The 23,730-nt window shown below is 39.0% G+C and overlaps 1 protein-coding gene and 1 long non-coding RNA gene across 2 annotated transcripts in view; one reads left to right on the top strand and one right to left on the bottom strand.

Annotated features, from left to right (window-relative positions):
- The window catches only part of LOC310727394, a 766,835-nt gene that overhangs the window by 532,291 nt on the left and 210,814 nt on the right, over positions 1-23,730 (top strand). The window lies entirely within an intron of this gene.
- mboat2a (membrane bound O-acyltransferase domain containing 2a) overlaps positions 1-23,730 on the bottom strand; it is a 64,884-nt gene that overhangs the window by 8,436 nt on the left and 32,718 nt on the right. The window contains exons 4-8 of the mRNA XM_083543705.1: positions 12,691-12,786; positions 6,670-6,725; positions 4,582-4,636; positions 3,059-3,242; positions 742-934 (exon numbers count right to left, since the gene is read on the bottom strand). Coding sequence (XP_083399831.1) covers positions 742-934; positions 3,059-3,242; positions 4,582-4,636; positions 6,670-6,725; positions 12,691-12,786 — 584 coding nt within the window. The remainder of the gene's footprint in view (positions 1-741; positions 935-3,058; positions 3,243-4,581; positions 4,637-6,669; positions 6,726-12,690; positions 12,787-23,730) is intronic.

Raw genomic sequence — 23,730 nt, forward strand, 5'->3', positions numbered from 1 at the left:
GGACGGTTTTATTTGCCGGATGTGGGCACCATGGCGAATTTTGGTGCTGATTTAAGATTTGGCGCATCAGTAAAACAAATGTTTAGTGATGAAAAAAAAAAAAAAAACATTTCGGTTTTTATTTTATTTGATATCTGAGTAAAGAAAGGTCGTAAATAAATGTGTGTTGAGTTGAAGATTAAAATTTCATCCTCTTAACTTTTGTTTGAACATTTTTGTTAAAGATATGAAAAAATATAAGTGACATTAAAATGAATTTGCGTTTGTGGTAATTCTGACAGCCCTAATACATTTTTTATATATATATATTGTGTCATGGATGTTCCACATACATAAATATACCTACTGTACTACTACTACTACTACTATAACTGTCAAACCAAATTATGTGACAATCATAAATTAATTAAAAGGGAAATCACTGGCAACCTGCTGTTATAAATAAAATAAAAATAAACACTTTAAGACAGATGATAAAAAATGATCAGCTTTTAGGTGGAAGCAATTATCCTTTAAATAGGATGCATCTCTTCCTCATATTTTATACTTTGCATATTATATTAACACTAGAATATAGTATACATGTAAAGTGATCTTCCTTTTAACAAAGTATATATAGACACTTTATAGTGTTCCTTTTTTGGACACAAGAGGGCAGAAGCACATCAATGTAGCACAAAATACAAAGCGAGGAAACACAATCAGCACTTTCATGTAGTGAGCGAAGGCTGCCTGACTCACCCAGTGTCCATACAAAATAATACTTGGGCCGCAGACTAAGCATGGACAGGTAGAGGTAGAGGATCCGCATGTAGAAGGGCTGGGAGGTGATGATTGGGTCGTCAATCACACGCTCCACAGGACATATGCGATAGAAGGTGAGATAGATCAGCAAGCAGATAGCGCAGGTGCCCAGCTTCACAAGTACATCTCTCTGAAACGACACATAACCGCAGTCAGCCTGTGTACTAATTCCCTAACCCCAAATGTCCACCTAAACAACATACATGAATTACTGCGCAGAGATATTTAATCAAAGCTAATTTTTCCAATTTCTTGCTGCATGTGACAGACAAGCTAGATCATCTTTTACAAGGAAAAGAACTCCTTAAAACAAAATCATAAATCATTTATTCATTAATAGGAACTTGACTTCTGTGTAGCGTTACACTTATCAGGAATTCGACTAAAACAAAAATCTAAGTTTATAAAAATTTAGTTTACAATCTCTTTTTTTTTTTAACGACTGTTTAGCAGCTTTGACAGAAGTTTAACACAACATAATTCGTTCCATAGTAACCAGCTGCATAGGGTATGATGGTACCTGAGATAACTGATTATCTTAGCTCGTATGTAAACAGTGGTGTTTTTGGTGAGGAAAAATGTATTCAGCATTTTTGAATCTACCAGAGTCTCCAGTACTAGTAAATATCAGCTTTGTAAGTTATGAGTAACTTTGTTGTTTCAAGTTTAATAACAACAATAAAAACGTCTACTGAAAATCAATTTTTGCCTTTTCTTTCTGTTCTGTAACATAAGCTGATTTTGTTTTCTTAATAACTTCAGAGCGCTTGTGAGGGTCGTACTTCATTCCGTAGTACATTTAGTAAAAGTGTCATTTCATAATAAATGAAGTGACTGTCAGTCTGTTATAAATATATTTTATCCACCTTTCTGAAATAAATTAAGCAAATGTATGTGTGTGTGTAATTTTGTAATAAATGGACTAATATTCTGTAATAAATTAATTGAATTTCGATCTGTAATAAATTCTATATAAACTTCTGTAATACTTTAAATGAATGTCATTCTGTAATAAGTAAATTAAACATGACAATTCATTTATTTATTAATTTGTTGTCAATTCATTGTAATAAATTGATGAAATGGCATTCTGTAATAAATGATTAAACATATCGTTCTTTAATAAATTAATTAATTGTGTTATTCTGTAAAAAAAAAAAAAAAAAACTTCTTTTTTTTGCACTCACTATACATATATCCACATTTTCACAACACAGACAGAGAAGAAACGCACTGTGGATAAGTGGCGCAGTGGGATTCAGATGTTTGTGTTATATAGAGATGTGCTTAGCTGATAAAAAAATCCCTAACACTTGGAGATCTGAAGACTCAGACAACACGTTAGCACACAAAGCAGATGGCTGCAGGCTATTGTTAGTGATAAGGGAACATGTGGGAACTGGTGCGTCCTGATCTGATCTATTTTTTTCCTACACAGCAGTTGCGCTCTTCTGTAGATTTGCTGAGAACAACCATGTTCTTCTACTGGAACATTTCCCACAGGACAATACTAAGGAAACTAACACAACCTGCCCTAATCTGGCTATATGCAGATTTTTTTACAACTCTTCTACCATCGGGAAAGAGGTTCTGAAGCATTCGGGCCGTCACCACCAAACTATGCAACAGTTATTTCCCCCGAGCAATCATGCTCCTCAACACAAAGAACTGAACTGAAACTATGCTACAAACTGAACTCAAACACACGCTCATACTCATTTCATACATCCATGTCTTTAGCACCACCCATATTATATTATTTATTAGTACACAACTGTTTACATGCTGTTTTTGTACATCCATTGGCTGCTGCTATTGCTGTTTTGCACAACCTTTTTTTTTTTTTTCAGTCTTACACACTGCACTGTATAATGCACAGGAGGTATACTGGTGGCGCTATTTTGTGTTTTGTGTATTTGTCCTACACTCTCTTGTCTTGTCTTGCACTGTACCAGGTTGCACACGATGCACTTTATGTGGCGAGGACACTATTCATTAGCCCTGTTTTCTGTTAGGGGGCGTTATGTTGTTTAATGTAGCACCTGGGTTTAGGAGGAACGTTGTCTCATTTCACTGTGTAATGCGTCAGCCATATATGGTTGAAATGACAATAAAAGCTTCTTGACTTGACAACATATTTAAACCTGGTGTTCTTTCACTGCTTAAATAAATATGTTAGTAAATGGTCTTTCTTCACATTCAGAGCCTAAAGCATAGACATCAGTGGAGGACAACGGGCTAAAAGAGTTTGTACCTTTGGTGAGGGGTCGCTCTGCTTGAATTTGCCATTCTCCTTGCCATTCGACACCGCATGATTGTGCTGGTAGCTCGTGCCTTCGATGAAGGCTGTGTATTCGTTGTAGGAGCAGGTGGGACCTGCCAGGATTCCCAGGAAGTTACAGTTGTAACTCAAATATTCTAGAAGACTTGGCATTTTCCTGCAGCACAGAAACATAGGATGAGCATCAAATGTTCATTTTATTTCCTTATCAGTAGTAAAAAAAAAAAAAAAAAAATTGTAGTAAAAAAAAAAAAAAAAAAAATTGCATTATTTCTGGCTTGTGTATAAGTTACATTAGATGATATTGACTTGGAATTCATACTGCTGTTCATGAGGAAAAAATGCACAAAAATAAAAAATAATCACTATTTTCATTTTATGTGGCATATAAAAAAAAACCCTCAAAGTTTTACAGTGCAACAGGAAAGTATTCACAGCACTTCACTTTTTCCACATTTTGTTGTTACAACCTTATTCCAAAATGGATTAAATTCATTCTTTTCTTTCAAATTCTACAATCGATACCGCATAATGACAACGTGAAAGAAGTGCGTTTGAAATCTTTGCAAATTTATTTGAGGTACAAAAGAAAACAATAAAAAATAAATTAAAAAAATCACATATACATAAGTATTCACAGCCTTTGCCCAATACTTTGTTGAAGCTCCTTTGGCCCCAATTACAGCCTTAAGCAAGTATAATGCTTCAAGCTTGGCACACCAATTTTTGGGTAGTTTCTCATATTGCAAAGATTTCAAACAAACTTCTTTCACGTTGTCATTATGGGGTATCAATTGTAGAATTTTAAAGAAAATAATGAATTGAATCCATTTTGGAATAACTCTGTAACATAACAAACTGTGGAAGAAGCGAATCGCTGTGAATACTTTCCGGATACACTGTATAACTGAATAAAATGCACCGTGACTTCATTTGGTATCAAAGCCATTCCAAATCCTGGTCCTTAGCTGTAATGACTTGATGATGTTACGATTGCTAGGACTGTTCCATCCATAAAAAACACGACCTTTTTTATTACTGTCATCACTGTTCAGAGACACGCCTGTTAACTCCGTTCTTCTTCTTCTACCTCTTTCTCCTTTGCTCCTAATCACATCAGGAATACACTGTTGCTTGGCAACAACCCTCCAGTACCTCACGTAGAAATATGAAGCCTCGGCCACCGCTATCTGACTCAGATTCTGAAGGCAGTTTGGGTAATAACGCCTGCGACTCCTGACTAAAAGAGTGACAGCGTTCCCTCTGTGAAGGAGGGGATTCGTACTGAGCTCATTGAGACACGTGCCTGCCGATTAGTGAAACCTCACGAAACAACTCAGCGTAACTAATTTCCAGTAGAGGATGTGACGGTGAGTCAGTGTGGGAAATAGGTCAGTGGGAATGGCTAATGGTTGATGAAGTGGCAGAAAAGACGGAGCCTTAAATGTGTAAGAACAAAATCCTGTCCCCGATATAAACATACCTTTCCCACATACCTGATAGCGAAATACTTTTGAGTAGGCTTCAAGTGCTCTTCTTTTTTTGTAAGACCTGTGAAAACACACGTGTCAAGTCAGGTTTATTTCTATAGCGCTTTTTACAACAGACATTGTCTAAAAGCAGCTTTACAATATTTACCGTAATTTCCGGACTATTAAGCGCACCCACATATAAGCCGCAGGTGCTACACTGAAACTAATGAACTTTACACAGGCTTTAATGAAAGACAGTCTGTTACACGGCTTGTATCTAAACAGTAGCCTACCAAGAAAGTCATTGTTCACTGTCTTCCTCCTTCCTTTCACAATTTATCTTGGGAGTTTATCTTTTGGCATCGTCGTGCGTTTAAAAAGTGCGTTTTTTTTCATGCCCAGTTGTTTTCAGCATGACGAATGATTCGCATTTCCTGTTGACAGTCCGAGTGAGCGGCAGGTCAAACAAACCTCATCTATATTTATGATGTGGCGCGGCCCGATTCAGTGGGAGCGCAATTTAATATAAAGAATTTAATTTGTTCACCTGAACCCGTTCGGTAATTGCATTGGTCTAATGTTATGGGGTTCAGTTTTTTGTCTTGAAGTTTGTGAAACCGGGAAAAACCCAGGAAAAATCCATAAATTAGCCGCTAAGTTGTTTAAGCCGTTCAAAGAGTGGGAAAAAAGTAGCGGCTTATAGTCCGGAAAATACGGTAACAGTTAAGGTGAACGATGTGTATTTATCCCTGAAATGCAGCCATGGCGACTGTGGCAAGGAAACTCTTCCTTAGATGTTATGAGAAAGAAATATTGAGAGGAACCAGACTCAAAAGGGGAACTCATCTTCATTTGGGTACTATCAAGAGTGTGATTATAGTCTTTGAACAATACAGATCAATACAGAATATGTCCAACTAAGCTTGTGAGGAAGTTCCATTGACAATAATTAATACAGTTAATTAATGACATGCTTACACCTTCATCTAACTTGAAATAACATGTACAGTTCTTTTAGTTGTTTGACCCTCTTTTTTTTTTTTTCAAGAGACCCCGCAGTACACACACATACACATAGTCCACATGTGATAAGAATCAACGGACTAGATCTATTGACACAAATACACACCAAATCCTTTAGCTGACTCCACTGTGATTCACACAAGGAAAAAAAGGTATTAAAGGTAAATTATTTAAATTAATTATTTGACCTTGCTGTGACCTTAGTCCTTTTTGGATTAATTACAAAATTGCATAGGTTTTTTGGGTCAGCGGCTTAATGTCATTGTTGCAAGAAAGGGATATGCAACAAACAATGTCATTCACTTTCATTTGCTGTAAGACAATCTGTTCCTATATTTATGCTTATTAAAAAAACTGGGCTGTGAGCTAGTGAGTGAAGTTACCATGTTCTTAAATGTAAAGCATGTCTATAGTAGATGTAAATATCAAGAAATTCTGATCTCTTCAAATTTCCTGATCTCAATCCAAAGTGCCTTTATAGTGGAGCCTAGAAAAAAAATAATAAATAAATAAAAAATAAAGACAAATTGGTTTTGCTGTTTTTGATAGTTTCAGAGAGGGGCTATATGTTATAGTCAACCTCAGACCATTGCAAAAAACATATAATAAATGTATTTAAAAAAAATGTGTGTAGCATGCATTAAATCTTTCGTTTGACAGTCATGCATACATCATGAACATCATGAAACATTGCAGACATGTCTGGAATCCTGTTCAAATAGTGTTCAGAGTCTATACAGCCCTTGGATTTTAAACATGTGATGTGAAGGCCAGCATGATGACTAAAGATGAGATCAGCTTCAAACATGTACTACTCTTTTAGTACATGGAGGCATATATATACACCAGGGTAGAGTAGGAATTGGGGAAAGCACCTTTTGGATAATGGATAGCTGAAGCTGAAAAAAATATATATTTCTTTAGACACAACACATATTTGAGGCTGTCAGGTGTGTGTTACATGCTGTCTAATTAGTTACGATGTAAAGTCTCAGTTATATTTCACATCAGATCACAGATGCAGCACACATATATCGCCCATTTTAGAACGAGAAAAGAGAAGGTGAACATACTGAAGCTGACACTCACCATCATGGATCTCAAATGCCAGACTGGTGATCTTCTGTGTGATTACCATCAAGGGCCTTGAATAAGAAAGAAGAGAGACAGAAAAAGACAAAATGGAGAGTATTAATACAAAATGTCGAACTATCTATCTGCTTTTACTTACACTTGTCATTAGTGTCAGGCACAGTGCTTCTAGTTATTTTTATAAACAGAACTGTAAATAGGCCAGAGTTAACCATGGTATTTTGGTCTGTTGTTTCTCGGCAGATTATCACAGACACCCTATTCCGTGATATTTCAGATGTAAATTAAGCAGCAACTTAGAACATGGCACATTGGGTGTCAGATCATCCAATCTTTGAGTGTTCGAAAGTATCGCAAAAATAAGACAAATTAAATAACACTTGAACTTTGGTTGCATATTCCTTCTTCCTAATAACTGCATCAAACATCCCACTGATATCATAAAAGTGTTGTACACTTCATTCATGATGCTTTTCTAGGCTTGTACTGCAGCTTCTTTCTAAGGTTTGGTTGCTGAACTGTAACAACTTTATAAATGACATTATCAATGAAATAACACGAATAGTCATTCTCAGCATTCTAACTATGTGAAGGTCAAGCAAGATTTTTACCAAATCATGCACCTGTTCTATTCCTCCAACTGCATGAAATTCTGTTGGTTCTCACAAACAATTTCACCTCTTGTTTCTGCCCTTTAGGAAATGCCAGATGGCAAAGGCTGAAGGCAGTGCTTGTACAGAAAGACATAATATAATTCAGGTGGGAAGGGAGGGGAGTTTAGACAGTAACAAAAACAAACCTGTGCTTTTGTCAAGGTTATTACATTGATTACAGACAGATTTTTTTAGGAACTCGAGCTGCGTCAATAACGCTTTAGGAACGCTTTCGCGTGTCCACACTGTGAATCACGTGTGTAATCTGTCCAACAGAAAGGCTTGACGTCACAACCAGGAACCTAAAAAAGCACATGGAGACGATGCTAGCTTTTGTTTGTTCAGGAAGTGCTCTGTGTGTGTTTGTGTCAATGGTAAGTTGTAAAATATTGAAGAAAAAAAAAAGGATAATAAAATAAATATATTTAAAAAATACAAATAAGTGGAGAGCAAGCATAGGTACCGCTGTGTGTAGCTTGCCTAGGAGCAGAGCATGCTCAGTCGGCTTTCGAGGGAGCCAAATGCTCTCATTGTAGCCGCATGTCCATGCGGACCCTCCGCTACGGCCCTCGCTCCTTACGGTTCTGGCCCCACTTTCGCCGAGGGGAAGCGAAGCGGCGATTCATGTCGTGGCTTGTCCCTTTCTTTGGCCTCACCTGCCAGATCTAGCACTTTCTCCCAGGGCAAGGAAGCACACCATTCTGTGGTTTCTTCCTCGTGTAGAAAGAGCACTGCGCTCCACATTCATTTCTCAGAGAAGGGGGGGGGCATGGATGCCAGTGAACCCGCTGACACTCCCTCACAGCCAGTTCTATTTGAGAAGCTTTTGGAGGTGGTGACTCCTGTTGTCGCCAAGCTCGATATCGCTTGGCCAGAAGAGAAGCAGAAGCAGCATGCGCCAAGCAAGCTAAAGCAGGTCGGCCCGCCTCTTTAGTCCCAATGTCTCCCTCTACGCTAATGCCCTGGGTTGAAGAGACGCTAGGTGGTGATCTCCCCGGGTGCTGCATCATCCCTTAAGGCCCCAGCACTACCCACCAAGCCCCTTCGGACTTCCTCGACTTTGGTGGGCAAGGCATCAGGTTAGGTGTGCACACGATAGCCAAGCTAAAGGCATACCAGGCTGACCTGCTGCTGGAGTTGGATGAGATTGATAGTATGGGGGTTGACAATGTCTATGTAGAGCTACGTTGTGCTATGGACCTAGCTCTCAGGGCTACTAAGGTGACCGCTAGGGCCATTGGCCAGTCCATGTCAGCCCTAATGGCCACAGAGAGGCATCTGTGATTTACCCTGTCAGATATTACTGACAGGGACAGAGCTTCCTTCTGGATGCACCCGTAGTATCCACTGGCCTGTTCGGCGATGCAATGAATACGGTTGTCGACAGGTTTCAGAAGGCGAAAAAGCAATTGGCAGCGTTCCAGCGCTACCTCCCTCATCGCTCCCATGGGGATCCTCGGTAGGCAGAGCCCCAGCCCAGCACAAAAGGGCTCTTTGAAGCCCAAAGACGGAGTGTTGCCACTTTGACTTCCCCTGCCCTCTAGGCCAAAGCCCAAGGATCTGATGGATGTGAGGCCAGTCATCTTCAATAAGAGGGTTGAAGACCAAAGACACCTGCCAGACATGTCTCTGTGGGTCCTGCGCACTGTAGAGAGGGGCTACTCGATTCAGTTTGAGTCTCTTCCCCCCGGTTCAACGGGGTTTGTCCCACTTTGTGGGAACACACTCTTCTTGTTCCATGACTAGATGAAAGGAAGCATCGAGGTGGTCCACTTCATAGTTCCTGTGAAGGATTAGGGTTTGTGTCCCATTTTGGATCTACGTCAGCTGAACTGCTCATTATTGAGGCTCAGGTTCAGGATGCTCGCCCACAAAGCAGGTCGTGTCTCAAATCAGATACAAGGACTGGTTTGTCACGATTGATCCGAAGGATGCTTACTTCCACATATCCATCTGTCCTCTGCACAGGAAGTTCCTGAGGTTTGCCTTCGAGGCCAAAGCTTATCAATATCGAGTCCTTCTGTTCTGCCTTCCACTCTCACCCCGCACCTTCACAAAGCTTATGGAGACTCCAGGGCATCCGCATTCTGAATTATATCGATGGTTGGTTGATACCAGCTAAATCTGAGTTTTTTGCGGTCCGGCATCGAGACGTAGTTTTCGCCCACATGAAGAAACTGGGGTTAAGACTAAATGCCTAGAAAAGTGTACTTTCTCTAGTACAGAGAACCACTTATCTATGCATAGTGTTGGATTCATCCGTTTTGCAATCACAACTGTCTCCTGCTCGGATCGAGTTTATCCTCACAGCTGTCAAGAAAGTGAGAGAAGGCCAGTCACTTACTGTGAAGCAGTTTCACAGACTGCCTGGAGATGCTAGCCATGCTTCTGGCTCTGAAGCAATTTCTCCCAGACTTGAGAGGCCGCCAGGTGTTGATCTCTATGGACAACACATCTCTGGTCTCCTACATCAACCATCGGAGGGTCTGCGATCTCGCCCCTATACAGGCTGAGATAGGGATCTTTAGATTCTTCTGTGGGACCCCTCTGGTTTGACCTCACTCACCCAACTTGGGCTGTACACATTTCCTTCTGTCGCCCTTGCCCGAGGTACCCTTAAAGTATTTTACATTCAAGACTGTTTTTCTTCTGGCTATCTCCTCCTTAAAGAGGGTCGGGGACCTTCAGGCCCTTTTCCGTGGCCCTGTCTCTCCTGGAGTTTATCCCAGACATGGCCAATGCCTTTCTCTACCCAAAACCAGGTTATGTTCCTAAGGTGCCCTCGGTTCCCCCACGACCTATCATGCTGCAGGCATTCTATACTCCTCCTTTTTAGGCGTCTGACCAAGAGAAGCTTAACCACAGAACAGAGCTGTCCCAGAATAGTCCCTATAAAAAGGGGTTCTTAGAAGTCCTCTGGTCTCCCCGCACCTTTCGGGGTCAGAATTCACTCCACTCGGAGTGTGGTGGCCTCTAAACCCTGGTCCTCTGGAGCATCTCTCCAAGACATTGAAATGCTATGGGCTGGTCCACCCTGCTGACCTTTGTCAGGTTCTACAGCCTTGACCTTATGGCCACTCCTGGCTCCTCCATCCTTTGGCCTAGCTGTGCCCATCCACACTAGGCAGGAACTGGTCAATCTGGTGTTATTGTACTCTTGTTCACAAAGCATTGTTGATGCAGCTCAAGTTCCTGAAAGGGAACATCTCTAGGTTACGTATGTAACCCTGGTTGCATACGTAACCTAGGACACCCCCCGCATCCCTGCAGTGCTTCCTTACATTGCAGAAGCTAGCATCATCTCCACCGCATGTACTTTTCTAGCTTCCTGGTTATGACGTCACCCCACCAGTGACATCGTGCCTTAAATTTGGATAGATTACACACGTGATTCAGAGCGTCGACACGCCGAAGCATTCCCAAAGCATTGTTGACGCATCGTCTCATTCCCTCAGAGAACCAGGCTTACATATGTAACCTAGAGATGTAACCTAGAGTCTTACTGTAGTTATAGCAAAAAATTATTCCAGAAATAACAACTTCAGCTTTTGGGACATGAACAACATATTGCTCATATCTTGGCAGCATCTATTTTTTAATTATATCTTGGGCAAGGGAAAAAAAAAAAAAAAAAAAAAAAAAAAAAAAAAAAAAAAAAAAAAAAAGAAAGAAAAAGCACACTGCTGTCAGTGACCAATGCTGGAGAATGAAATAATCTTTAAATCTGCTTTAGCTTTCAAACTAAATGTGTTTGGTGAGTTTGTTTTCAAGATAAAAAAAAAAAACTCAAATACCATGGTTTAAAACCTAGCATTATTAAGATGATTTTGTTTTCGCTTGGCCATGGTACTTATCAAACACTATGATCTCAAGAAACTTAAATGCAAGTTATTCAGTGATCATAAACAGGCACTCCGTAGTTTGCTTATTCTGCAAACACAGGTGTTAAATAGGTGTATTTTTTGCCTTTCAGTCTCTCAGACTTTAAACACCTGGACATGTACAATGCCTGTGATGTCGAAGTAGTTAAAAACATTGAAATAGAGCTGAGCTCAGCCATGATACAACAAACCCTAGAGCAAACAGAATTAAGGACTTTGCTGCATAACCGTGGCAGCTTGGCCCGTCTGACAAGTAACACATTGCCTTTAAACCACCACTGCCCTAATGATTTAATTACATACAAATAAGAGCTACACAGTACACCCACAATCATACAATTTCTGTTCTGTTATGCACAGATACAGATACCTTATTTCCCAAAGCTGCTCCTAGACTTCTGCTCCAGATTCTCTTTAGCGGTAGTGTAGTAGAGTCCACTTAAAAATTATCTGCTTTCATTATTCCCTTGTCACTTACAACACTCTCCACAAGTTAACTACAGACCTCTCAGTCTTCTGCTGGTAACAGTCTGACTCAGCACTTTCAGTTTTTCACATAACCATCCATCTAGTGACCTTCCTATGACTTTTTTCCTTTAGTAGACTCAAGTGGTCATCAATCACCATACCATGTCTTTCACCTCTAAATTTGCTGAATTCCCGTAAACATATTATGGGAAATGTCTACCTATCACATACTTACTGTATAGTATGTACTTAAATAAATCCCATCAACATTCAGTCTGACTTGAAAGTTACATGGAAAGTCTCAGCATCCATGCATGAGTGTACAAGAAGGTGTCTGGGTGTTACGCACAGACTCTTCAGTTACATACAAAACGAAATTTTATGTAGAGGTTCACTATGTGTAGTACAATTAACTAAATAGTTTCAATCATGTTTAATGACTGTTTTATCTAGGCAAGAATTGTGATGTTCCGAACGGGAGGTTGTGAGTTCAAATCCCAGCACCACCAAAATGCTTCTTCTCGGCCTTTTAACCAGGATTTAACACTCAACTGCTCAGTCTTATAAAATAAGATAATTGTAAGTCGTTCTGGATATGGGGGTTAGCTTAATGCCCTAAACGCCCAGGTTTGGATTTACAGTCAATTTACAGTCATAGAGCACTCAACAAACTCAAATTCGGAATTCCAACACAGGATGACCGCGGCCAATCCAAGCCCAGTCCTACGACCAAGTCTTAGGGCCAATTCAAAGTGGGCAATCTCAAAACCCACACATAATAAGAACACCCAAACCTTACACACATATTATAACCTAAACTTAGGACCAACCATGAACCCTGAGATGATGAGCCACACAACAATTAATTATTTAGCTTAGCTTTTAAAAACAGATTTACACAGTGAGTATGGATTTAAACTGACTCTGGAAGATGTACAGACAATAAAAAAATGCTAATTACGCGACAGAAAGATCTCCTGCAATCCCAGGGGCAGTGGTGTGCTGGAAGAACTTACCCAGTGAAGTCTGCCGAGTAAATGCCGTAGTCGAAAACATAGACACGGGTGATCTGGCAGAGGGTAAGGTAGCCCAGAGCGACCACAAAACAATATCTGGAAGAGAACGAGAATATCCAGAATTAGCAATGGCATTTAACAAAAAAGTGCAAAACTCAGCTGCTCTTAGTTAGTCACCATGAAAAACTATACACTATATGTGAGGGTAGAGATGGGAGTCAAGTGGTGAAGGCTAGCAACACAACCCCGTTAAAAAAAAAACACTACGAAAATGGCAAGAAAGCCATCAGGCTCCTTCCACCCAATGCACCTCATGGCGCAAAAGAATTCTTTAAAAAAAAAATTGGATGTGGACTTGCTCATTTAATCAAAGATTCCCAGTGTTACGATAGATTTCAATAAAATACAAAACAAGTTACAACCTTTAATATTTTAATGACCTGCATGTATGTTGCATGCTAAGCAGAAGTGAAAAAAGTCTGCAAGCTGTTATTGTCACATCTCCTTAAACAGAAAGAAGGCTTGTATGGGTATTGTAGATGATAATTTATGCAAGACGTTTGCACACTGACTACTGGAATAAATTAGTGTGATAGAAATGCAAAATTATCTGAAGAGTTCACTGACATTTTCACACCTAACACATCACAGCCTTATTAATATATCTTCAGAATCAGCAGCAGGATGTAATCAAAAAACTAATATATCAAAAATAAATCTACATGTATGTACTGTCCAGCTTCCTGCAGCCGTTCTTGTATCACTACAACACAAAGAGTCTTTTGAGAGTGTTAGCCATGTTCGAACACCACCCCAGATTCCAGTGAGAAGAAGCACTCAGGGCGGATTTTAATATCCTCGGTTTCTGACAGTGCCAGCGTAAGATCTCGCCAGTTCCACTAGAGGCATTCGAATACTGCAGCTTCAACACTGGTTCTCTTTATCAGCCGACGGCTTCACTGTGAAAGGCCTTGTTCTGCTGGTGGGCGTGAGGCTTTGCTCTGTGGGTGAGCTATGATGAGGCTCAACTCCTCCGGCGCACTAATGCAGGCCTGCAGAGCTCTTCACAAAGCTGCTTATTGTTGTACACAAAGCGGCATCAATATGGGGTTTGTTTAATTGGAGAGATTGCATTGTCTTTGTATTGAGCAAACTTTCGGTTGAGAATAAAGAAGTGAGAACTGAATGAAAGAAAAGGAAAGTCCCAGATGCACAGATGTTTCACAGCAAGCCGTCATTAAGTATAACAACATTTCTTCGGTGTAAAACCGAACCCAAATTCTTTCCTATGAAGGACCAAAAATCAAACGTGATTAAGGACACTGGGCCGAAAGTAAATTAACATTATAACAAACTATATTACATGAAAATGAAAGTTGCCATGGTTCCGCTTCATTTATGATTATAAAATGTTTAGAAATAAATAAATAAAATAATAAAAACCATAATTCCGTAATCTAGTAGTAATGCAGTTTTACTTCCAGTTCATTTCTGTTCTAGCACAATTAATTTTATAAATAGAACAATATAAAATCAGAAACGATCCCATTTATAGTTTAATGCAATTCAATGCCCCATGGGCCAAAGGTAATTTTTGATTTTGCCTGCTATGCATATGAAAAGAGGGGGAAAAAAGACATTAAGTCCGATCTTCATTAATAATTTATATATATATAGCATGTTTTATTTTTAAGCTGCAAAACGTGTAAATTAAAATTAAAAGCAGAGAAGTAAAATTTAGACTTTGGACCAGCTTCATGCCTTTCTTTAGAGGTCACTGACCTTACAATGCATATGGCTGTAGAGCTTATAACTTGAATAGCTGTATTTTGTATGCTGTATGCTGCATGGCAGACCAAATCAAAAGTTACCTTTGGCCCACGAGCCTTAAATTGTGCATCTCTGGTATACATTCTCAATTTAAAGAAGGACTTTGGTGCATGAAATTGGACACTTTTATTCAAACACTGTCAGAAGCTTGCATTTCTATATACGATTGTTGAGCATATAAACGAATGCTGCACACGTACATTCAGCAGTCAACTGGCCATGAAGAGTCAGTGATCTCAACACACACACACACAGATGTGCAGTCAAGCAAATGCACATGCGTTATCTGTTCACAGACTGCATACAAAGTATTAGAATGTCAACCATGCAGCATTCGACAGTATCGTGTGCGTTCCGCATTGTGCAGCAGAGCAGTATTACATAAAGAAAAATATGAACGCAAACAACAGGTTGCACAAAGTACACAAAAAGACTGGCAGATTTGTTTTGTTTGAGCAAATAAAGCGGTCTCCATGATACCATGATACATTTCAACTTATTTACTGTATGACTTCTTCATAATGCAAAGACATACACATGGTAATAACACTCTTAGTATAATGAGCTGCTAGGGGGGGAAAAACCTGCCCCCTGCTCCTTCATATAACAGAAAAACACATTGCCTAGTCCTTTTTTAACCTTCAACAGTCCCGATTCAGCAAGTCAGTGTGAAAGTCAGACTTATATCCGTGTTTTTGGTTTACGGTGCTGAAACACAATGAGGTCTTCTGCTCTTGAGGTTCATCCGCCTCAAGATTTGAAACTGTTTTGCATTCTGAGGTGCTTCTCTGCTGATCACGGTTGTGAAAATTGGTTACTGGAGTTATCGTAGATTCCCAGCTCAAACTTGTCTGGCCCTTGTTTTTTGGCCTCAGGTGCCTCTCTGTGAGATTTTGTTTTGGCCTACGACATTTCTTTCCTGTGTTAATTCACATTCCTCCTTTTTGCAAAAATGCTTATTTGGACAAAGAGCTGAAATAGTTGCTGTGGGTAAGTCAAGACTACAAAATAGTTTTTTTGAGTTTCATAAGTCACCTGACTGAGTCACATCACTAGAAATACATCACAGTTGGATGATGGATTGCAAATATATCAGAGTTAATGTGTTGCACACAAATGCATATATACACTGTAACTAGCTAACATATTAAGGAATACACCAGCTACAGCCCAACATACTGGTTAGCTCCACTACTTGCTACACACCCCCTTACTGCACTGTGCACTGGAATAAACAAGTTGTAGGAGAATAATATGCCAGAGAGCATCAGAGCTGCCACCAGGTTCCTCCTTGCCATTCATGTACACATCTCTACAGGCCTTACTCTGATGAAGTGGGTGGGTATCTCAGCAGCCTCGGTTTCTGAGGGCTTTAAGAAATGTCTGCGCTGCGCTGAAGCGCCTGTATGTGAATATAGCATGAAGCAAACTTCAATGTATTCCTATCTACCAAAAGCAGGAGTGCTTCAGCTTAGCTGGATAATAAAAGCGCTCAAATCAATCAGATCAATGAGCTCTATTCATTCTGAAGTAGTTCTGGAGAAGCACTGCAGGAATTATCTGACTTTTGGGAATGCAAAAAAGTAAGATATGTGACTATACAGTTTGCATGCTGTTTGCTGGTATATATTTTCTGTTGGTACACAGCAAAAGCTACTTACATCTAAATTCATTATTTGTACAATGTCAGCTGGCTAGAAAATGGTATAGTGGCTCAGTCAGTGATAACTGAAAGCTATCAATTGTGCACATTTCGAACAATAGGAGTAAATGGCACCATGTTGTCCGCTCATATGTATAGCAAAAGTACGTTCTACTAAATTCTCACAACTAGGTGACACATTTAATTCCATTTCTGTAAAGACTAGATATTTGAAGCTACATAAACATCTATAAAGGTCACCACTGTCCTCTGAAACACACCAGTATACATTTCGCATGATTCACATGCATAAAATAGTACATTTAGCTGAACAGCTCTTTTCTAAAATGTAGCAAACAGTTCTTCAGCTGAATATGATTAAGACAAGAATGAGAAAACAAAGCCACATGGTTCAACTTGGTTGTTTTCTATGATGATATAAAGAGTGTGGGGTATGAGAAAATTCACGAGCCAGAAATGTTGAAATGTTTATAGTGGAGACAATTTTTTTTTTTTTGGGGAAAAGCTTGTTTTATGGCCTTTTCTGGGAAAATGTTTCGAAAAACTATTCCGTTCTGGTAGCATCTTGGGTTTTTTTTTTTTCTTTTTCAAACATTACATAAATGACAAATTTCCCTATCATTTTGCAATGAATGGAATATGTGAATAAGGTCACTGCTGATGCTGCTCTGTGCCGTTATTGATTTTCCATGATGCTAATACTGGATGATGATGATGATGATGATGATGATGATGATGATGACAGTGAAATAATTGTGTCATAAAAAGCTGCATAAATTCTCATCTGAACATTCCCATCAATGCTTGTGCTCACACATAGGATGTAACCATTCAGTCTACAACCACATACGATATTTCAAAATTTTAAATGTTAAACATTCTCAACACAAACAGTTGAACAAAGCATAAAACAATTCGAAGCAGGTTTCTCGTACTCCAAGGTAGCTCCACTCTGACTAGACTGCATTTCTCAACTGTTAGTTTACTCACACCTCACACACAGGTACAGGCGATGAAGACAAAGTGACACCATGGGACCAGCAGACAGCACATAACCTGAGCCTCTCGAACAAATTCTGCTTTCTGCACCATTAACCGTAGAACCGCACACCACCACAGACGCGCTTCGAGCATTCTCTCGCTGGCTTTTTCAATTTCCGGGGCTTTTTTTTTCCCACTGCACCTGTCCCCCGAGAAAGCTATTGAGGTCCTTCTCTCTTATTGTTTCCAATAATATCTGTTTGCAGCACTCCACTTCTCAATGCAGTGGCACCTCAACAAGTCTAGGCCTTTGATACAGCTGACTGCAAAGCAGATACAGCAGACTACAGCTCACTGCAAAGTTTTGTCTACACTTTAGACAATATGAGCTGTCTATTAAATAAACAGAAGAGATGCCTTATTTTTGTTATTCTTAAAAAAAAGGTCTGTGATTATCTGTAGATTTACAGCATGCTAATGTAGTTACAATGGCATCTAATAGGAGAAATCGGTTTCTGATCTCGAACATAACTGATAACAATTATCGATAGCTCCTGCTTTTCTAACATGTCAATGGAAAAAATGAGAAAAACTCAAAATATTACAAAATAGCCGAAATTCTAGTTTATAAATAAATATTTAAAATAGGCCCTTAACCCTCTATGCTCCGGGGGTCCCTTTACGAGGGAAATATCAAGGTCCGTGACGTCGGAGTGACGTGGGGCCGCCTTCCCGTGGGCTCACCACCTGCAGGAGGGACCGTAAGGGACGGTGCTGTGAGGATTGGGCAGCAGTCGGAGGCGGGGGCCTGCTTAGACTGCTGCCCCCGCGACCCGGATTACGGATAAGCGGGAGAAAATGAATGAAAGGATGAATGAATGACCCGAAATTCTGAACCCCACTGAAAGTCGCATCGCACTTCTGAAGATTAACATGCACGTGTTTCGGGTTTTCTCCTTTCCATGAGTCACTGTTTATGCTTTCACTTGAAATGCTGTTTACACAAAACAGTACCAGAAAACATTTACAATATGATCAAATCATTTAAATTATTTTATTTAAAGGTGAGCTTTAATAAATCAGGTCAACACACACATACATGAACAAATGCTGTGTATTAAAAACAGACCTTTCACTGATTTAAGTTTCATGACATGAAGGTGGCCTTGGAAGAGGAACTTGTCACTAAGACCTCTCTGACCTATGAAAGGTCATGATAAACCACAGCCACTCTCTGGTAATAGTGTGTGCACACAGACACACATAGAGCAATTCCGAAATAAGGAGTGTTTCCAAAAATAAGCCCAATGTTAGTTCTATCGATCTACTAAAAATGGAGTCTTGAAAGCTTTGTGAAAATCAAGCTAAAAATAACTGACTTGAAGCTTTAAAGGGCTGATAAATACTGCCTTTCAAACAATAGCAGCCTGTGCCACATGTATGCTAGTGTTTTGTAACTTTTTAAGGTTCCAATGTTGCAAAATGTAAGTAATAATAATGCTGCAGCTAGCCATCATACCATTTATTCTTCTCGGAGATTGTTTCTGCCGTAGTCACGTTCACATTTATGCGTGCTGAACAGCAACGAAAATTTTTTTTTTACACTTGCGTACATTTTTCTAATACAAATATACTTATAATTATGTCATTCTGACTTCTGTCTTTTTTTTTTTTTTTTACGGTGGGTTTTGTTAATAAAAATAGCAAAAAATGACTTACTGTTAATGTACTTAAGTCTGTTTTCTGTTATCAGTACTTTACTTCACTATTTATTTTTCGAACAACTTTTTACTTTCACTCATTAAATTTTTTTACCCAAATATCTGTACTTTCTACCTTTCTACATTTTCAAAACAGGCTCGCTAATTTAGTTTTAATCTATTTGGTGAAATGTCAATATTTTTCTCTTCTCACTGTGCGTTTTCACCCCATCAATATATATTTATATGGTGGATGTTCAGCCTGGATACAAAATGTAAAATTCAATTTGTATTAATATATATATTAGGGCTGTCATAAATAACATGACAATTTCGTGTATATAGTTCATTCTAACTGTATTGTCGCGTGAATAACGCAGCCCACATTTCTGTTTGCCCATTTTTATTAAAAATATAAATAAATAAATATAAAAAGAGGCGAAATTTAAACCTTCAGTGCAACATATTGTACGTTTATTCATGAGGTCCTTTTTAAAAGATTTTAATCACTAAACATTTGTTTTACTGATGTGCCAAGTCTTAATTCAGCACTGAAATCCACCATGATGCACACAACAGGAAAATCCTTTTTTCCTTCTTTTTTCGATCGTACAGTGAGAGCAATAAATCAATCGAATATGCAATTTGTCTACTTTTATTTGTATACACTCATAATAACAACAAAACGCTGTGCTTTTGTAAAATAAAGAAAAGGGTGCGCTCCCTGCCGTCTCCGTCATCTCGCTTTACAAACACAAATAAATCAACCTGAATCTCAATGAATACTTGCCTCACAGACATAAAAAATATATAAATAGAAAGCTCAAAGGTCTACTTTTAAATAAACCAATTTACATCGAAAACAAATATTCTCTGATTATGTAATCCTTTTAAAAGTTAAAAGAGGTACAGTTTCTTCGGTATCACCTCATTAACCGTCCGTGTGGAAACATACAGTAGCAAAAGTTCCGTTTGTTGTTCTGATGTTGTTCTGAATTTACACAAGTCAAACCAACATAATTATTTTAAAACGTACAAAAATATTTTTTCTTTATGCTCTAAGTTGAGTCTGGTTTCACTAATAATAAACATACATTTGCATAAAGCATCCATATTTGTCTATGCCCATGTTGATTAGAGTATAAAAAAAGAAAAGTATTAATTTCACGGTTCATTTATGACAGAAAAAAATGTGCGATTAAGTTGCGATTAATTGAGTTAACTCATGACAATCATGCGATCAATCATGATTAAATATTTGAATTAATTGACAGCCCTAATATTAATATGACATGAGTATTTGCCAGTGTGACACTAAAACAGTTAGTAGTAATGGCTACATTTTACTTAAGTACATGTGAGAGCCCAAATTTCTTTACTTTAACTTGAGTAAAAAAGTATAGTCAGTACTTCAACGTTTAGCACAGTATTTTTATGTATCTGTACGTCTGCTTAAGTGAAGGATGTGTGTACTTTTGCCAACCCTGAATATAATGTATAAAATCATTAAAAAGCTTAAAATATAATTACATATTGTCTTATTTTACATGGAACTTGGTACCCCTAGTTCCAGTGTTCTGGTTCATGGAAGTCATTCGAAATTTGTGTTTGCATAGGTGTTATTTGCAGAGTCTTGTTTGTGTTAAATTTGTGACTTTAATGTCTGTCTCCATGACTACAAAGAAAGTTTATACTGGTACTGCTAGTGTTGATACTAAGGTTCATGCTATATTGGAGGTAAGGTGGATATGATAATACTTCACGGAGAGGGCAAAAATTTTTCTGCCATAGTTTATGGTTTTTGCATAAATTGGACTATATTTGCATCGACGTCACCCATGAAGTACTTTGGCATTTTGGGAATAGCCTTTTTCCGGTATTACTGCAAGTGTGCAAGACCGAGGAATATGTCCTTATTATTTTCTGATGCTCATTTCTAAGTTTCTTTGACTAACCCGTAACCCTGTTGCCAAGAAAAATAAAAAAGCACGAGTTTTGGAAACCTGTCTGTGCTTATATGATTTCTGTTGCAACTGCAGTTAGCGAGCTCTCCCATGACCCTGACTCAACGTGTTACAACAGCTTGTATCTAAACAGTAGCCTACCAAGAAAGTCATTGTTCACTGTCTTCCTCCTTCCTTTCACAACTATTTCTCTCTGGAGTTTATCTTTTGGCATCGTCGTGCGTTTAAAAATCACCACCGGTGGAAGTTTTTTCTCCCGAAGCCGTGCAGCTCAGAACACAGGTGAGGTGCGTTTTTTCATTTCCGTTCGGAAATTTCATTGGTCTAATGTTTTGGTGCTCAGTTTTTTGGCTTGAAGTTTGTGAAACCGGGAAAAACCCAGAAAAAATCCATAAATTAGCCGCTTCGTTGTTTAAGCCGCGGGGTTCAAAACGTGGGAAAACAGTAGCGGCTTATAGTCCGAAAAATATGGTATTTAATTTCTCTTACGTGACATGCTGTCTTTATTTTTTTTATCTCATTTACATCAAGAGAAAGAAAAAGAACAACCGTTTTTAACTGCTATTATATAAGAGATCTAAGAAACAATATTGCTTAACATTCCCTTCCACAATATTATTTACAATGTAACTATAAACTGATATAAACGCAAGACATTCCGTTCTTTATTACATCACTGTGGTATCATAGAAATAAAACATAATTGAACCTGTTGTTATATGATATTTAAAAACAAAACTTTCACCACCGTGTTTTATTTTGTACGTGTTGTTAATGTCGAAGAGGGTATTTAATAAACAAATCACTACTTTTTGGCCTGTAATAAAAAGGGAAAAAAACCCTCAAGACTCTCCTGTTTTCTCATCATCCTGCCTTCACTCATGCAGTACTGACAGAAACATGAGAATATTTCCTACAAAATACATTTAAGATCACTTTACAGCTTTGTCAGGAAGCCTGAAGCAAATATTTGTAGAATGATTCATTCAGAAGCGTGAAATGTGTTACATGTTCACGATACCATACCTTAAATGTTTTTCAGACAACTTTCTTCTGTCAGAGCATGACAGAATTCTCCTTCTATTCTGCATAGAATGAAGGCTTTATTGGCAAACGGATTAAGGGTCGTTTCCTGAGGGTGTGTTTCTCAAGGACTAAAATAAGCGTCCAAACAAGGAAGTGTCAGTAGAGCGGCCGTCCATTTAGAAGAAATTTTTAAAAGTCTTAGATATATTGCGTATTTAAACATAAAAAGTCATAGAAATTTAACTCCTTTTATTGTATCATGACTTTGCTGCACACACAGAGCAAAGACATGCATTGTATGGATTTTGGTATGGTATTGTTACAGTATATATAGATCCGAATACTCCCCTCAATGTTATCCCCTCAATGTAGCCCATCACTTTCTAACGATTGGGTGCAACAACATTCCTGGTTTTCCAAGGAAACTCTTCTAAACACGGTGTAATGTGTCATCCTCTCCTGCACCATCTTCACACAGTTATCGCTAATACACTGAGGAAAATAAGTATTTGAACACTCTGCTATTTTGCAAGTTCTCCCACTTAGAAATCATGGAGAAGTCTGAAATTGTCATCGTAGGTGCATGTCCACTGTGAGAGACATAATCTAAAAAAAAATACAGAAATCACAATATATGATTTTATAACTATTTATTTGTATGATACAGCTGCAAATAAGTATTTGAACACCTGAGAAAGTCAATGTTAATATTTGGTACAGTAGCCTTTGTTTGCAATTACAGAGGTCAAACATTTCCTGTAGTTTTTCACCAGGTTTGCACACACTGCAGGAGGGATTTTGGCCCACTCCTCCACACAGATCTTCTCTAGATCAGTCAGGTTTCTGGCCTGTCGCTGAGAAACACGGAGTTTGAGCTCCCTCCAAAGATTCTCTATTGGGTTTAGGTCTGGAGACTGGCTAGGCCACGCCAGAACCTTGATGTGCTTCCTACAGAGCCACTCCTTGGTTATGCTGGCTGTGTGCTTCGGGGCATTGTCCTGTTGGAAGACCGAGCTTCGACCCATCTTTAATGCTCTAACTGAGGGAAGGAGGTTGTTCCCCAAAATCTCGCAATACATGGCCCCGGTCATTCTCTCCTTAATACAGTGCAGTCGCCCTGTCCCATGTGCAGAAAAACACCCCCAAAGCATGATGCTACCACCCCCATGCTTCACAGTAGGGATGGTGTTCTTGGGATGATACTCATCATTCTTCTTCCTTAAAAAACGTTTAGTGGAATTATGACCCAAAAGTTCTATTTTGGTCTCATCTGACCACATGACTTTCTCCCATGACTCCTCTGGATCATCCAAATGGTCATTGGCAAACTTAAGACGTGCCTGGACATGTGCTGGTTTAAGCAGGGAAACCTTCTGTGCCATGCATGATTTCAAACCATGACGTCTTAGTGTATTACCAACAGTAACCTTGGAAACGGTGGTATCAGCTCTTTTCAGGTCATTGACCAGCTCCTCCCGTGTAGTTCTGGGCTTATTTCTCACCTTCCTTAGGATCATTGAGACCCCACGAAGGTGAGATCTTGCATGGAGCCCCAGTCCGAGGGAGATTGACAGTCATGTTTAGCTTCTTCCATTTTCTAATGATTGCTCCAACAGTGGACCTTTTTTCACCAAGCTGCTTGGCAATTTCCCCGTAGCCCTTTCCAGCCTTGTGGAGGTGTACAATTTTGTCTCTAGTGTCTTTGGACAGCTCTTTGGTCTTGGCCATGTTAGTAGTTGGATTCTTACTGATTGTATGGGGTGGACAGGTGTCTTTATGCAGCTAACGACCTCAAACAGGTGCATCTAATTTAGGATAATAAATGTAGTGAAGGTGGACATTTTAAAGGCAGACTAACAGGTCTTTGAGGGTCAGA

The sequence above is a fragment of the Silurus aristotelis genome, assembly GCF_946808225.1.
Source record: "Silurus aristotelis genome assembly, chromosome: 6".
Taxonomy (NCBI): domain Eukaryota; kingdom Metazoa; phylum Chordata; class Actinopteri; order Siluriformes; family Siluridae; genus Silurus; species Silurus aristotelis.